At 37.9% G+C, this 15,273-nt stretch overlaps 4 protein-coding genes across 5 annotated transcripts; all 4 read left to right on the top strand.

Annotated features, from left to right (window-relative positions):
• Positions 1–511: 511 nt before the first annotated feature.
• Positions 512–1,690, top strand: uraha (urate (5-hydroxyiso-) hydrolase a). 2 transcript variants are annotated; one of them, XM_074667111.1, is made up of 4 exons: positions 512–583; positions 913–1,052; positions 1,178–1,313; positions 1,563–1,690. In XM_074667111.1, exons 1-4 carry the CDS (start codon positions 530–532, stop codon positions 1,650–1,652), a joined length of 420 nt encoding a protein of 139 aa, XP_074523212.1. In that variant the 5' UTR covers positions 512–529; the 3' UTR covers positions 1,653–1,690. The 2 variants fall into 2 exon arrangements, with proteins under 2 accessions (XP_074523212.1, XP_074523213.1); XM_074667112.1 differs by having other exon boundaries at positions 530–587; positions 920–1,052.
• A 522-nt stretch (positions 1,691–2,212) lies between these two features.
• Positions 2,213–5,621, top strand: pdcd5 (programmed cell death 5). The gene is made up of 6 exons (XM_074667097.1): positions 2,213–2,426; positions 3,433–3,473; positions 3,828–3,889; positions 4,251–4,342; positions 4,433–4,504; positions 4,587–5,621. The coding sequence occupies exons 1-6, from the start codon at positions 2,361–2,363 to the stop codon at positions 4,632–4,634; spliced, it is 381 nt and encodes a 126-aa protein (XP_074523198.1). The 5' UTR covers positions 2,213–2,360; the 3' UTR covers positions 4,635–5,621.
• A 738-nt stretch (positions 5,622–6,359) lies between these two features.
• On the top strand, positions 6,360–10,525 carry mvda (mevalonate (diphospho) decarboxylase a). Its single transcript, XM_074667096.1, has 10 exons — positions 6,360–6,590; positions 6,753–6,823; positions 7,192–7,306; positions 7,413–7,559; positions 7,696–7,895; positions 7,985–8,059; positions 8,151–8,369; positions 8,880–8,995; positions 9,188–9,296; positions 9,658–10,525. The coding sequence occupies exons 1-10, from the start codon at positions 6,530–6,532 to the stop codon at positions 9,736–9,738; spliced, it is 1,194 nt and encodes a 397-aa protein (XP_074523197.1). The 5' UTR covers positions 6,360–6,529; the 3' UTR covers positions 9,739–10,525.
• Positions 10,526–10,845: 320 nt separating this feature from the next.
• cyba (cytochrome b-245, alpha polypeptide) lies at positions 10,846–13,794 on the top strand. Its single transcript, XM_074666898.1, has 6 exons — positions 10,846–10,982; positions 11,384–11,453; positions 12,142–12,216; positions 12,333–12,416; positions 12,559–12,640; positions 13,052–13,794. The coding sequence occupies exons 1-6, from the start codon at positions 10,925–10,927 to the stop codon at positions 13,241–13,243; spliced, it is 561 nt and encodes a 186-aa protein (XP_074522999.1). The 5' UTR covers positions 10,846–10,924; the 3' UTR covers positions 13,244–13,794.
• Positions 13,795–15,273: the final 1,479 nt, after the last annotated feature.

Below are 15,273 nucleotides of genomic sequence, written 5' to 3'. Positions count from 1 at the left end.
AATCTGTTCATGTATTAAATAGGGAGTATCTATTTTAATACCAAAATTAAAAATACAGCGTTTTCCAACCTACTGCACATACAAACTCCACCTTGCAGGCTGGGGTTTCAACTGGTGACCTTCTTGCACTTTACAGCACTTACGGTACTTCTCTTTACCACCATGCAGCACTTAAACTTTTGAGAGTTAATTTTAGATAAAGAACAGAAAAAAAAATCATTATGAAATTAAAGTGGCCCTTTTAATTTCCATTTTTTTACTTCTTTTCTGCTTCTGAGCAATCCAATTTGATCATCTGTTTCCACTTTCCACTGAGTTCAAAGTGTGACAGGGAGCTCTTACACAACCAGGTTTCTGTTTACAAAGAGATAAGCACATGTGTGTAAATGTCAGACTGGACGGAGAGCCTGCATAACTGCACTGCATGACTACAATGTGACAAAATAATCTGATTCTATCTAATTAAACCATAAAATTGAATTCTGGTTCAAGCTGCTGACTCAGTCGGGATATATATATATGAGAGCTCATGAGTGCTAATAGGCTGCAGCAACTCAAGGGTCATATTTTGCCTGAAAGTAAGGTAAGTATTGAACTTTAAATGAATTTATGGTTTGACTTACTTCATTGTGGATCCAAGATGATACCTTTTCCTATTCGTATGTGTTCAGTAGCTTTTCTTTGATCTGGAGAACTCCATACACTTTCACTTTTAATAAAAAAGTGAAAGCGTATATTGTCTTTTTTTTTTAGTTTTTTTTTTTTATAGTGATTTCAATTTGGGAAGAAGTTGTCGCATTGCACAGTTTCTTATTCTTCTTTTTTTCAATATAGGATGTGTGGGAATACTTTCAAAACATTTTTGTCCTTTGTTATGTTACATCACAGCTCTTTTCTTTGTTGTTTTGGCAGATTACAGGTATGGCCGGCTCACCTAGTCCTCTGACCACCCACGTGCTGAACACTGCCATGGGTGTCCCAGGATCAAACATGACACTCAATCTCTATCGACAAGATCCAGCCACAGATGCCTGGAGTTTGATAACTGCAGGGTAAAATCCTGGGAAAACCTGGCATGTGTAAAATAGCACAAAGAGTCGTAATTTATTGCCACAAAGATATCTTCAAAATGGATTGTGCTGTACAATTTCAAATTCATCCCATTTTGTCTTGACAGACAAACTAATGATGATGGTCGCTGTCCAGGACTTATCACTAAACAAATGTTCATACCTGGTGTGTATAAAATGCATTTCGAGACGGCTCAGTATTGGCAGAGTATGGGCGAGACCAGTTTTTACCCATATGTTGAGGTGAGGAAATCTACATCACAAATTTACATCACCAGGCAAACTGCTGCTTTTCATGCTTCTGTGATAATGATATAATTTCAAATTGTGTGTGTGTGTGTGTGTGTGTGTGTGTGTGTGTGTGTGTGTGTGTGTGTGTGTGTGTGTGTGTGTGTGTGTGTGTGTGTGTGTGTGTGTGTGTGTGCTTTTCAGAATGAGTGAAAAACTAAATTTGTAAAACCCAGTGATCATCTTCCTTCTGTTTGGTTTCAGATTGTTTTCACAATAACTGACCCTGGCCAAAAGTACCATGTACCTCTGCTGCTGAGTCGTTTCTCCTACAGTACATACAGAGGGAGCTAGAGAGCTGACTTGATGCTGAGGATGCTTTCATCTATCACCTCTCAGCTATACTATGTATGGCCAAGACCAAGTCATTCCAGTTAAAACTTTCAATACATTTAGATGAGCTTGTACTTGAAATGTGTAATAATTTTATGTAAATCTTATCATAAAAATAACTTTCTGAATAATAATCATTGTGAGATGAATTTTATTTCTGTGGATTTATAGAAGACCATTTTTTGCCTGTAAAAAAGTAAATATTTTAAAAATGAAAATGTGTAAGATAAAATATCACATAAGTATGGCTTTGTATCCTAGATGTATGACTTACCGTTTTTAAACCTTAATTTTGGCCCTGTTATTGTTTCTTCCAACATTAAAAAGTACTTGTATTCAGTTATCTGATTAAACTCTGTTAATCTTATGAATAAACATTGCTCTCCAAATGAGTATGAGGTCTTTACATTCAGATTTATTTAGAACAAGATTTTAGAAAAGGGATCAGTTGACATGAAAGAGCAGCTCAGTCACAGCTGTATTGCTTTGGCAATCGGTTATCTTTGTTCTGTGCTCGATTGCTTTACCCTGTGATGAATCGGTTGTTTGGATTTTGATTACACATGCCTGAGCTACGCAGGGCCTTGCCTCTGATGAAAGTTTAGGTGCTTTTTATGTGATCACCTCTTCTCTTTTCAATCCCCTGGGCCTTTAAACTTATCATAAATCATGGCCGACGACGAGTTAGAAGCTATAAGGCAGCAGAGAATGGCGGAGTTGCAGGCAAAGCACGGGGTGAGTGAAACCATGGGCTGTAACGTGTTTGAGTCCGCCTTATAAGGAGATGCTGGGCACAGTATGCTGCAAGCTAACGCTGGAGGAGCTAAACTGGTCTCCACAACTCTCCTGATCTGTCAGACACTCAGGGGATGATCATGCTTCATTCATGAGAACCAAACAGTGATAATGAATTCTTGTTTTGCTTGTCGAGTAGATGAAACACAGTAAATAAACGTAATCTCACCACGAGCTTGACAGCGCACACCCCACTGATGACAAAGCTAGTTGAGAGAAACAGAACAAAAGAGTTTCAGAAAGATTATTTTTGACAATGAGCAGACGGGTTTACCTGGGTGGATTAATTTCTTAGATTGTCCGTCGTTTTTGTCTCAAAGGGGATATGAACGTTATTTCTTCAAAGATTTTTTTATTAAAAATTGTCAAGCTTATCCCAGATTTCAAAGGTTTTTTTTTTTTTTTTTTAATTGTAGTTTCGGACAAAAGTCGTTCTTAATATCTCATTCAATGCCTTGCAAGCACGGCAGATCGATTGGGTAGAATGAATTGCAGAAGCTGACAGTTTGTCGGAACAGATTTGTTAACACTGCAGTACATGAAGGCAGCCAATTCACCAGACATCAGTGCATATGAGGTTAAATGGCTTCTAGGCCACAGAAAATAGGTCTGACGAATATATATATGTGAGTACTATCTCCACGTTATCTTCAAACAGTTTAATACTCTTATGTTAGTGAGTTATAGAAGAGAGGTCACACTACTTAAAAATGATATTAAATTTAGTGATTTGAAGTGCCCCACCCACTGCATATCTCAGACAATGTGTACAGAGAAACTGGCTTAGTTGAATAATTTAACTAGGTTTTCAATCAAGGCAATTAAGGAGAATTTCTTTTGACATAAAACTGCTAATCTAAGGGAATTTTATAGGCTATTAAGTCTTTTTTTTTTTTTTTTTGCAATTGATTTGTTTGAAATCTCACATATGGTTATATCCTTTCAGAATGCTTCAAATAATCAGCAAGGAGAGGAGGCCAAGCAACGGTAAGATTGGTTAAATACTTGTTCACTTTAAGTGGTTAACAGTGAACATGAAACAAAATACAAATTTACTGCTTTGTATGTGAGTTGCAGCAAACTTTTAAGAGATCAAAATGTTTTAACTATAGTTGATTTGCTAATGAAACAAAGAAAAAGAAGAAGAAAAAATACATGTGAGTGTACTGGGAGGACCAGGCTGATATTCTGACCACTTGGAAGTTTGATAAATCCTTTGTAATCCAAACAATAATAGCAGTATCACAGTTTCCACTGAACCCACATCATACACACATCTCTACCTCAAAGGTGTGGCAAATGTTTTGAGAATTTTTGTTATTCTCAATTTCATATTCACAGAGAAACAGAGATGAGGAATTCTATATTGGCTCAGGTCCTCGACCAATCCGCACGTGCCAGATGTAAGTATGCACTCAGATTTATTGCAGTATTCTCAAAGAGATTCCTTTGGCAAGTAATCATGTTCTTGTAAAATCAAAAGATGCAAAAAATATTAACTGTACTTTTTTGTGTGAAAAATCAGCTTTAAAGCCAATTTTTAATATGTCAAAGATTACTGAAGGCTTTTCTTTTCAGTAGACTTGTCATAATCCCCACTATCTGCCAACCTTATGAATATTGCACATGTAAATCACAGCATTTTTTGTAATACATTTAAGCAAATTCATGTTCACATTCAAGTTATTGCACTAAGTATCCAGTGTTGAAAATTGAAACCCGATTGTGAGCCAAGGATATGAATGTTTTTATTTTCTTTTTCAGTGAGCAACCTGGCCCTGGTGAAGCCAGAGAAGGCCAATGCAGTTGAAAATTATCTCATTCAGATGGCTCGCTTTGGAAAGTTAGCGGGAAAGGCAAGAAAATTACCTTGCAATATTTTATGTTTTCAATGTTGCACATTTTCATTTTCCAGCAGCTTAATTAATGTAGTTTCTCTTATTCAGATTTCAGAGTCAGGATTGATCGAGATTCTAGAAAAAGTCAGCCAGCAAACAGAGAAGAAGACAACAGTCACAGTAGGTTGTTGGATAATAAGATATGTTTAATTCATTACACTCGCTAATGAGTCTGACATTTTTTGTGTTCTCTGTTTGTCAGTTCAACAGACGGAGGGTGATGGACTCAGATGATGAGGATGATTACTAACTTTGAATTGGAAGCCAGAAATGAGCCAAGAAATCTGAAGAGGACATACTTTACTGGGACTCTAATAACACTTTTGATTAGCCCAATCCTGGGAGTCCACATCAGCATCTGTATGTCTGGAAACTGTATGCCAAGGGGGAAGATCAACAAAATGGAGTTGACAATGCTGCATAAGTGGTGGGGGGGTGTGAGGGTACTCACAGCATCATTAGGTGTCCTTTCACATCTTTCTTAAGTGCACAAGCTGTGCACTGCTTGTGATTACCCAATAGCTCTTTGAGTCCACTAGTTCTTCCCATAAGTTACTCTTTTTTTATTTTACCATGACTTCTGTTTTTCAGGAAAAGATGTTGAATAAAATGCTGCTGTTGCATTTATTTTGACCATTCAGACAGGACACAGTGCACAGCCTTCTACTGACAGCTCTCCATTAGTACTAGATTGTGATCGAATATTTCCTTTTTTTGCTGACGTATCTCAAAGTTTACATGAAAAAAGCCTTACATTTTTCTTACAAACATTTCTAAAATTATTATTTATCATAGGAACAGATGTTCAGCTCAGTAATTCATTTAAAGTTACATATGCTCCATTGGCATCAGGCACACAGTTCTCTTGGTTGTGAATACACAAAGTCAGATAAAAAAACTAGCTGCAGAATCCCAAATTCACTTTGCTGATGTGTTAATAAAAAGGAATGATTGACTATTTTTGCAACCTTAACAATTCCAACTACTGGGCTTCAGGTTTGAATCAATACCTGACAGATTCCCTAATGTATCCAAGTACTTTTCAAATAAACGGCACAAAAGAATGAATGTATTTTTTTATCCGTAAGAAACACTCTTAACCCCAAATATACACCTGCAAATATGCAAGTAAGCTACTGTACGTTCTATATATTGCTGACACTTTCTCTTTGCTTTGAATATGCATGTTCCTTTATTTCCAAGTGGATGAAGGGAGCATCTATGTTTTCAATTTGTAATGTCACCCCAAACATAGTACTTGTTTACCCCTGAAAGGTTAAGTATTCAGTGAAGAACCTGTCTTAGCAGGCCCTCATTTAACCTTTGTCTTCACCTGCCATATGGCCCCGAATGTCAAAGCATGAAGTTGGATGGGGATTTCACAGCACATCATCAGAGTCAAGTGGAAAACTCCCTTCACCAGTGTTTCATTGAGCAAGGCACAGTAGAAAAGAGGTACTACCACTTAGGTGTTAAACTCATACCTTAATATAATCTTTTTATAACTTACTGATGCCAACCAAAATTAAAATGTGATCTATGTTAAATTGACCTTTAGAAAATGTTAACTTTATATAAGATTTACCAAAGCATAATTTACTACTCTTTTTCACAGGAGAACTATTTCTCAGGTATAATGATAAATGATATGAACAACTAGTGCAGCCCTCATTGTTGTTGAGTAAAAAGGATACTGGAGAAAAAAATAATAACAATGGTCTATAAAAGTTCAGTGACTTCAAATGTTTACTGAGGGTAATATTCAGCATAATGCCTACTCTTGGCACTACATAAAACAGTGCAAGATAGTTTTTTTTTGGCTGTTAAACAAGTCATGTATAATTTTAATATTTTTAGGGGGTTGGACCACTCTGCTCTTGCCCCATTTCGCACGACTGTGGTCAGATGATTTCTCATTGGCTGTTCTTAGTGTTTACTCAAAACTGCTAGCCTTTGATTGGTAGAGGCATAAGCCACGTGTTACGCACCAGCCAATCGACAGAGACCTCCCGGAAATACTATGGTAAGGTTGAATTCTGTTAGCATGACACGCGAGAAGCTTTGTAAAGAGCATTAAAAGATATTCAGGTAAAGTTTATTCTGTACGGACACCTGTTGACTCGAGGAGCTGTACCTGAACACAGTATGGACGAGCCAAATATAGTAACATGCACCGCTCCTGTGAACATAGCTGTGATTAAATACTGTAAGTATCACATCGACTTTATATTTAACCTTGTTTTAGATATGTGGATTAGAGTCGAGTAAACTTGATATTTTTCTTACATGGTTACCAGTGTGTGTCATGTCAAGCTATATGTGTGCATTAAATTGTACAAATATGATAAAGCCAAACGTTTACTTTCAGGGGGGAAGAGAAACGAAGAATTAATCCTACCTATTAACTCATCTCTGAGTGTCACATTGCATCAAGACCAGGTATCTAAGTAAAGTTCTTTTCTAAAATCAGATCAAAGGTTAATGAAACTGTCAGCTTTATGATTAATGTTCCTTCTGTCCGGACAACTTTTCCCCCAGTTGAGCAAAACTGTGTAAAAAAAACCCATTTTTTTACATAGCATATAGTGCTATGAAAATTTTAGACACATTACAAGTTTATACTGGTACAAAATAATGGTAACATTAACTTAGTTCTCCAGTAGTGATTTAATGATAAGCACCTTAAATTGTGTCTCTATACTGCAGAAGTCTTGATGAAGCTAAAATCTTGAAAGCTGGGATTTTATTTAGTGATAACATGCCAACAGTTTCTCAGTTACCTGCCTTGTCTTCCTATTTGTATAAAGCTAAAAACAACCACAACAGTTGCCACCAGCAGATCTTTTCAAGAAGACCGAATATGGCTCAACGGCAAAGAGGAAGACATAAACCACCCCAGACTACAATCCTGTCTGAGAGAGAGTAAGTTCTGTTGGTTTGTATCATTCCTCTCAAAAGCCTGTGTAAGATAAGAAAGTGTTGAAGAAATTCTGGGCCTCTGTGTAATTTGTCTGTGTTGTCTATTTAGTCCGACGATTGGCAAGAAAAAGACGTAATGATGAAGAACTCGCTTTGGATTCTACTGGCTTGTCTCACAGAGTCCACATCTGCTCTGTGAATAACTTCCCCACTGCTGCTGGGCTCGCATCCTCAGCCGCTGGATTTGCTTGTCTTGGTGAGTGTGTGTTTATGTGTAAAAATGTAAACTTTATGACCTATTCATCAAGAAGAATTTTTGGATACATATTTGATAAATGACAGTCATCTCAATTCAGTTTATTCTGCTTTTCCTTCCCATGTGTGTATTTCAGTTTACACTCTTGCTCGAGTGTTTGGAGTTGAAGGGGAGTTATCTGGGATTGCTCGGCAAGGCTCAGGCAGCGCCTGCAGGAGTATGTATGGGGGTTTTGTCCAGTGGATCATGGGGCAGAAAGAAGATGGTAAGGACAGTCTGGCCCAGCAGGTGGAGCCAGAGACACACTGGCCTGAGCTCAGAATCCTCGTGCTTGTGGTGAGTTTGAAATATAGATAAACAGTTATACTGGTCTAATAGGGCTTCAAGTTTCTTATATTTGTTGTAATAAATTCACATTTTTACAGGCTAGTGCTGAGAGGAAACCAGTGGGTAGCACTTCTGGGATGCAAACAAGTGTTCAGACAAGCTTGTTGCTGAAGGTAACAATGTATCATCAAACTCTAAGCACTAACTTGCCGAGTTAAAATCCATAAAAGAAGGTTTATCTCAGTCTTTTCTGTCTGTGTGTAGCACCGTGCCGAGTCCATTGTCCCCGGCCGGATGGCAGAGATGATTGAAGCAGTACGAAGAAAGGACTTTGTGGCATTTGCTGAGCTAACCATGAAGGACAGTAACCAGTTTCACGCCACCTGCCTTGACACATACCCTCCCATTTTCTATCTCAACAGCGTGTCCCAGCAGATTATCAATGTGGTTCATAGGTATAACAGACACTACGGGGAGACACGGGTGAGCAACTTCACACTAACCCTCTTGGTTGAGTGTTTCATGTTTGTATTAATCTATACAGCTCCACATTTTCCACATTTTGTGATCTAATAACTTTCACATTGTGACTGCACTGTTGAATAACAAAATACATGACAAAAAAGAAAGCAAATTAAGTGATGGATGGTGTTAGTTTCAGTTCTCTGTTGTATTAGAAGTAGTGAAATGAATAGAAGTTGATGCAAATGAAGAGTTGAAATTAATTCAGGCTGGAAACTAAGCTTGAGTCTTCTTTGTGTGAATGTCGCATAAGAACATATCATGGCACGCTGTTCAGTGTTTATTATACAAACTTTTTTCCACAGCTCACTTCACTTCTAACTCAGTCTACACTCTTTTTCTCCTGCCCTGTTGCGCACTGTTGAATTCCAGAGATGGTGTAATGAAGATGTGAAACCCAAAGGGTTTTTTGCATTTAGGGGAATAGAAAACTCTATATTTGATGGTCACAGTCTGTTTGTTTCCTTCTAGTTGGCTTACACATTTGATGCAGGACCCAACGCAGTGATCTTCACACTTCAGCAGCATGTTCCTGAGTTTGTAAAAGTGGTTCAGCATTTCTTCCCTCCAGAGATCAATGGAGGACAGTGAGTTAACACTTACCAGATGTCTGAAATATTGCCAACAAACAAACTTATTAGTTTATTTGTTATTTTTTGGTTGTCAAATACAACTATACAATAAAAGATGTGTATTTTTTTCTCTTTTTTTTGTTGCTGTTGTTTCCTGAGGCACGTTACTGTAAAATGACTCATTGAGTGTTGTTTCCTTCTTTGCAGGTTTATCAAGGGTGTTCCAGTCAGCAGTGCTACCCTGTCTGAGGAGCTGAAGCAGACTATTGGTTTAGAACCAATGCCAAAGGGAATAAGCTACATTATTAGTACTAAGGTACACAGGAACAGACCGATAGATTACTTTATTTGCATGGTATTTACTAGTGTACTTTGAACAGAAAATGAAAGTCTTGTCTTTGATTTTTTATGAGCTGTAATTGGAAAGGGTGCATATTACACTGTAAAGGTATGATTTATCTGTTGGCAGCCTGAAAGACGATCTCAAATGTATTTCAACATTTCCTTTTAACACATTGCACATTTGGTATACAGTTGTTCCTCTGCTGGGCTGTAACACTAGCATCTAAATTTGGTCCTTATTATGTTAATATTTTTCTTAGCACAAGACATCTGATGGTCTAGGAGAAATGAAGCATCTTGGACATTAATTTTATTTTTATTGTTCTGTGTTTAAGGCTGGCCCAGGCCCCTGTGCCGTGACGGATCCTGCTCAGCATCTACTTGGACCTGATGGGCTTCCTAAAGAAAGTGTGTGATTTCTGGCAATCTTGAGTGGACGAAGATGAAAAGCAGACATAAAGAAGACAAACTTCAGAAAATTCATTTGTATTAGAAATATATGCAGTAACTAGTTTTTTACAATTTGCAATAACATCAGAAACGTGCCGTTTTGGATTCCTTATGTATGTCTTTTTCAGTAAGCTGGTGTCTTGTCCCACTTAATTTCTCCTTTGTTCATGTACACTTCTTAGCCCCTACAACTGGATGTTATATGAGGGGTATCTGGTTAATGATAGTTAACAATAAACAGCACATCCTTCACTCTAAACCAGGGGTCACCAACATGGTGTCCGTGGGAACCTGGATGCCCGCAAGAACCACTTAAAGTGCCTGCGAGGCATGGTCCAAAAAAACAGCACTGGTCACAATGGGGGTCCTTCCTACCATCATTATAGTGTAAAACATTGTGTAAATAATAAAAATAATTACCATTGACCTATGTACAACCTCTTCACATAGTATTACCACCTCTACTATGATTAATATCATTAAAAAGTGATCTGTGCATTTTTGTTTGAATAGTTTTTATCAAACAAGTACCCTTCGTGCCACTCGTTTCCCTTGAGGTAGCCCACTATCTAAAAAAAGGTTGGTGACCCCTGCTGTAAAACATATTCATATTCCCAATGAGGCTATTTTTTCATGTGTTATATAAGGGTGCTATATGATGATGTCCATTGAGAGTTACGTTCTCGTTATGGTCCTTTCAAATCAATATGTCATATGCTTCTGTCAATTCAAGCCATAAAATAAAGTATATTTTAGTCAACAACAGTGTGTCATGTTTTGTGTTCAGACTCAGGTTTGTCTAAATTATATGTTCTATGTGTTAGGACACATCTTTGAAAAGAGCTTGGATTAAAGGACCTTAAACACTATGACCGCCGAAAAAGAAGTAAATGAGAGTTCAGTGATAGGTGCACAGGTTGTCCTTGCCTATTAACCTGTATGGCTCCTCAGGTATGCCTTGCCCGTCATGTATTGTTTGAAAATGACGACTGGGAAAGCCCCGCCCCCCCGACCAGCCCGCTCCTCCACACCTCACACCCATAGCTCACACCACGTAAATTCATTTGCTTCCTCTTAGAAACAGTCAGTGCTGTGTGAGCCGCTGAACAGCTGGGTTGGAGCCGTCTGTCGAGAGGTCATTCAGTGAACACGATGGGGAGAATAGAGTGGGCGATGTGGGCAAATGAGCAGGCTCTGGCCTCGGGATTAAGTAAGTATAAACTCTGTTTAAAACTCACATTTATCTTATAATAAAAGTTATCTGGGATTTTATTTTTTGCCAAAATTGAAAAGTTATTAAAAATAGTACATGTTTGGTATGAGTATTATTTTGTAATTCAATGGAAATTGTTTGTAGCTCTCATTGCACGTTCATTGGTCAAGTAGAAACTGTTCATTAATTACGTCATAATAAGGTTCATACATTTATTGACTTCAGCAATGTATTTAACTCATAGTGCACTCAGCAAGCTGCCACTAATGAAAAATGTGAATGAGAAGCTAAAAGTGATGTCAACTAAGCTTCACTTGTTTCTCTAAATAGTTTCCAAAAGAAGGAACTTTCATCTTGAAATGTGTGATTTTTTTTTTCTTCCTGTTTCCTTGTTTCAGTCTACCTCACTGGAGGCATTGTTGGAGTGGCTGGACAGTTCAGAGGCTGGCAGTTTGCTGCTTTTGGCGTGTATCCTTGTTGTGTTGGATGAACCAAGTGTTTAAACTAAAGTGAGGGGACTGCATTGGTTAGTTTGTAAAACTTTAATTTTCACTGCCCCTTTTTAAAGCATCATCACCAGCATTAATTTTAATATAATATCACCCAAAATGTCAGTGCAGAATAAATTTGAGCTTTATGCTTTGCTGCTCTTATAAAACAGCAGTAGCTGTTATTTAGTGCTTGTGTAAGACAAAAAATATTTATACCTGAGGATTTGTTAAAGCCCTAAGGTTATACAGGTCTAGTTTTAGTGACTGAAATTACTGAAAACATCAGTCAAATAAATATACATTTGGGCTTATTTTGTGTTTGTGCTACAGGTGAGGACATCTTAGACGTTTGCAAGAATTTCTATGATGAAATCTTAATCCTAAACCTGGTCTGATATTCTGACGAGTGACAGACTGAATACAATTCTTGGACTCCTTTATAAGGAAAGATGACGTATTCAGATTGGTCACAGGTGTTAAGAGGATATGATACAGAGATCCTGTTTTGTTTTTCGTTTTAATCTGGAATTCCCTGCATATTCTGCATATATTCTCCTTTCTATCAGACCTAACCAGTTTTCTACGAATCGGCTTTGATGTCTTATCATTGGTATAATGTGACCTAGTATACTATGTAATGTGAGACAGCCTTGACAGATCCCCAGTGCTGCTGGAGTCTTTGTGTGTCTGCTGGAGTATCCCAGAAGCAAGAGGGCCAAAGGGACAAGTGTTGGGAGAACGTAAGTAAACATAGTTTGTTGTAATAAAGTCATTTTCAATCTGTAGACACTTTGCATATCATTTTAATAGACAAACTGGAGTATAACATTCAACGCTACCTTGTGTTGTCCCACAGAGGCCAGTACTGCTTCACCATGGTCGTCAAAGCCTTTGGGCCGCTGACAAGGAACTACTATGTCAGAGCATTTATACATGCTGCGTGAGTGCTATTTTTAAAAGCTTTCCTTCACCAGACAGCATTCTTCTTGTTCACAACATGTTTCTGAAGCAAAACACTTGGGGACTTAGATTCTTTTGTTCTCATAATCCCTCTCTGTCTGTCTGTATGTCTAACTGTACAGCTTGTGTGTACCGGGAGGTTTCATGCTTGCTACTGTCCTGGGGTGCGTCTGCCTGGGTATCGCTAGCATCATCTACTTTGTGGTAAGTTGTTAAGTTTTATCACATTAACCTCCAGTAAAATAGGTTAATTAGGGTCAGCACTGATAAGGTTGTAAGATAAAGCAGGAAGTGTCTTTTTGGCGGAAACAAGGAAATGCCAACACGGAAGAGATTGTTTCAATAGCTGTGTTGAGACATAGCCCTGTAGTTATGAAATCTAAGACCTCAGGGGTGTGCCTAAATTCTTTAACTGAACTAAATGTGTCAATCAAAGCTATAAACCTTTACATTCTGGGTAGTTTGTTTATAGTATTTGTGTATAGGTAAATGAGCATAAAGTGGGGGCTACTGCTCCATGTTATTACTCAATTACTACATGCATTGAACAAAAGGCTCCAGCGTTATTGTGATCATGCTCTGACCAACCAGTGTAACATGTATCCCCTATTCCAGGCTGCTATCAGGGGTGAACACTGGGAGCCTATTCTTCCAAGAAAGGAAACCTACAAGCCAAATATCGGGAGCATCAATAAACCTCCTCAGAATCCACCACCAAGACCTCCTCCAGAGATGCGCAGGAAACGGGTGGAAGACCTGGAGGGAGCAGCCTATGACAACCCCATGGATGTTACAGCCAATGAATAACCAGTCCAGTGCCTCTTTTCTGTCTCTCTCACCCCCTGCCTGTCTGATTTTGGTACAGATATCAAATCCAGTCACAGTGAGCTGTTGACAAACACTGTGGCTGGAGACAAATGAAGAGATTTCTGAAGTTTACTGAAGCTAGTGACTAGCGTGTTGTGTAGACACCTTTCAGCCCGCAGAGGGGTGTCTTGAAAGCATAAAGCTGTTTCTTAGTGATGGCTGGGAGGTCAATGACGGGTTGGTAGAGCTCTTGTTCTATTTTATTTATGAAGGAAATGAAGAGGCTGGTGTAAATCCAGTCCCTCCTATGTGACCCTCGAATACCGATGTTGATGTAAATGGATCCAAGGTTGGTACCTTTTTAAATCTGTTATAAAAATCATTTTTCTGCACTAACTATCATTTTTGTTAACCCATGTGACATCTCTTAAAACTGGGTGTCAGATTTTACAATCAACTGTATTACATACTTGTATTATTCTTCCTTCTGATGTGCGTGTGAATTTCTTGAAGTCATCTGATCACAGTACTGTAGGTTTACATAGATTGGCATCGTGGCTGTATGTGGCTGTTTGTTGCCATATTTCCCTGTACTTGTAAATAAATCACATTTTCCTTAAGTGATGACATCTCTTGACCTTCTTCTTTCATATGTCTTACTTGATGAGCCTAAAGCGGAAATTTATTTTGAGCAATGGCATTTGTAACTTCCTTCTTTCGTAAACACTGAATTTCATTATATTAGAAGTTCCCGCCTTCAGCTGCAGGTTTCTTTCTATCACAGTGATTGTCACACTGCCAGCCATTGTTAACTCAGGATGACACATTAATACATCTGGCATTACTGCTGCTTGTTAGACAAGTCATGCTGGTTGGTGTCTTATTGTTTCTGTCATGTCTTGAGGTTTTCCTTTTGTTTGCAACAGCTGACCTTTTGGACTGACTTGATTCCATGTGAAAACAACTTCCTCATTTTACTTTGTGAGGCTGTGAGCTGTGTGCTTTGCTCCAATCTCAAGGTATAAATTAAGGCCTTACATATTTCTATTTCTACCTTGTGTCCTGTTTTATTACTTCTTTTTTCGTAATTCCAGAAATTAATCTTTTATTTCCCTTTTCATCAATATGAGGTTTTCAGTGGAAAGACTCAATTAATTATTTTCATCTTAAGCTTGCTTGCATTTTTGAAACAGTTTTTCAGCTAATGCTGCCCCCTCCTGCCACTCAACAGAACATGCAATGCAACACATTGATCCGGATCAGCATATGTATTGGATTCAATAAGGCTGAGTCTGTTTAATATAAGTCATTTTTGACAAGGAGATTCTTAAGTCAACTTTTAAATATATCAGTGGGATCAAAGTGATTTTTTTTTCAACATAAAACACAAAAATGCATCACAAATGGGTCTAATTAACAAGGGCTTAAAAAAGCACAAAAATGTAAAATGATACAATTGTGTGACCAAGTAACTTTTAATTGTTAGTATTCATAGGCAGACAGAAAATACCACTCTTAGAACAAAATGTGAATCATCAACCTGTAGAGTGAAAACATGAAAAATAAAATAGCATGACAAATCGAGAGGGGAACATGCATTTTCTGTTCAAGTCCAAACATTATAAAATTTTCATACCTGTATGGATGTGATCTTTGCAGAAGGGTACAATAAATTAAGGTATATTAAGAGAAAATATCATTTACTGAGAGATGTTCAAGGCTCTAGCAGGGCTTGCTTGAGGAGTACAGATCAGCCAAGGTAGCAATCCTTTTGAGTGTTAAGACTCTCTTGTATCAGCACATTTTTTCTGAAGTCTAAAAAAATGTTGTGGAAAATGAAAATTGACCTCAAATTGACACATTAATCGTCATTTTAGCCCTATTATTTCAATCTGTTGCATACTTGAATATCTCATTTTAGCCCAGTCTCTGAAGCATTTCAATGGCAATTGCTGACTCTTAACTTCGTAACTTAAGCACATATTTTGCCAAATGTCTCATGTCCTGTCTTTATATCAAACTTTTTCTTT

Source organism: Halichoeres trimaculatus, unplaced genomic scaffold (genome assembly GCF_033239565.1).
Source record: "Halichoeres trimaculatus isolate MK-OKI-2021-1 unplaced genomic scaffold, fHalTri1.1 fHalTri1_scaffold_3, whole genome shotgun sequence".
NCBI classification, from domain to species: domain Eukaryota; kingdom Metazoa; phylum Chordata; class Actinopteri; order Labriformes; family Labridae; genus Halichoeres; species Halichoeres trimaculatus.
This window is presented reverse-complemented; position numbering and strand designations above follow the sequence as displayed.

Excerpts from the sequence above, each read along its gene's own strand:
- uraha (XM_074667111.1), top strand. The coding sequence starts at position 530 with ATGAGTGCTAATAGGCTGCAGCAACTCAAGGGTCATATTTTGCCTGAA. Across the intron at positions 584-912 it reads ATATTTTGCCTGAAAGTAAG|ATTACAGGTATGGCCGGCTC; the intron begins GTAAGTATTGAA and ends TTGTTTTGGCAG. Across the intron at positions 1,053-1,177 it reads TGGAGTTTGATAACTGCAGG|ACAAACTAATGATGATGGTC; the intron begins GTAAAATCCTGG and ends TTGTCTTGACAG.
- pdcd5 (XM_074667097.1), top strand. The coding sequence starts at position 2,361 with ATGGCCGACGACGAGTTAGAAGCTATAAGGCAGCAGAGAATGGCGGAG. Across the intron at positions 2,427-3,432 it reads AGTTGCAGGCAAAGCACGGG|AATGCTTCAAATAATCAGCA; the intron begins GTGAGTGAAACC and ends ATATCCTTTCAG. Across the intron at positions 4,343-4,432 it reads TTGGAAAGTTAGCGGGAAAG|ATTTCAGAGTCAGGATTGAT; the intron begins GCAAGAAAATTA and ends TCTCTTATTCAG.
- mvda (XM_074667096.1), top strand. The coding sequence starts at position 6,530 with ATGGACGAGCCAAATATAGTAACATGCACCGCTCCTGTGAACATAGCT. Across the intron at positions 7,307-7,412 it reads ACAATCCTGTCTGAGAGAGA|TCCGACGATTGGCAAGAAAA; the intron begins GTAAGTTCTGTT and ends TTGTCTATTTAG. Across the intron at positions 8,996-9,187 it reads CCAGAGATCAATGGAGGACA|GTTTATCAAGGGTGTTCCAG; the intron begins GTGAGTTAACAC and ends CCTTCTTTGCAG.
- cyba (XM_074666898.1), top strand. The coding sequence starts at position 10,925 with ATGGGGAGAATAGAGTGGGCGATGTGGGCAAATGAGCAGGCTCTGGCC. Across the intron at positions 12,217-12,332 it reads GGGACAAGTGTTGGGAGAAC|AGGCCAGTACTGCTTCACCA; the intron begins GTAAGTAAACAT and ends GTTGTCCCACAG. Across the intron at positions 12,641-13,051 it reads CTAGCATCATCTACTTTGTG|GCTGCTATCAGGGGTGAACA; the intron begins GTAAGTTGTTAA and ends CCCCTATTCCAG.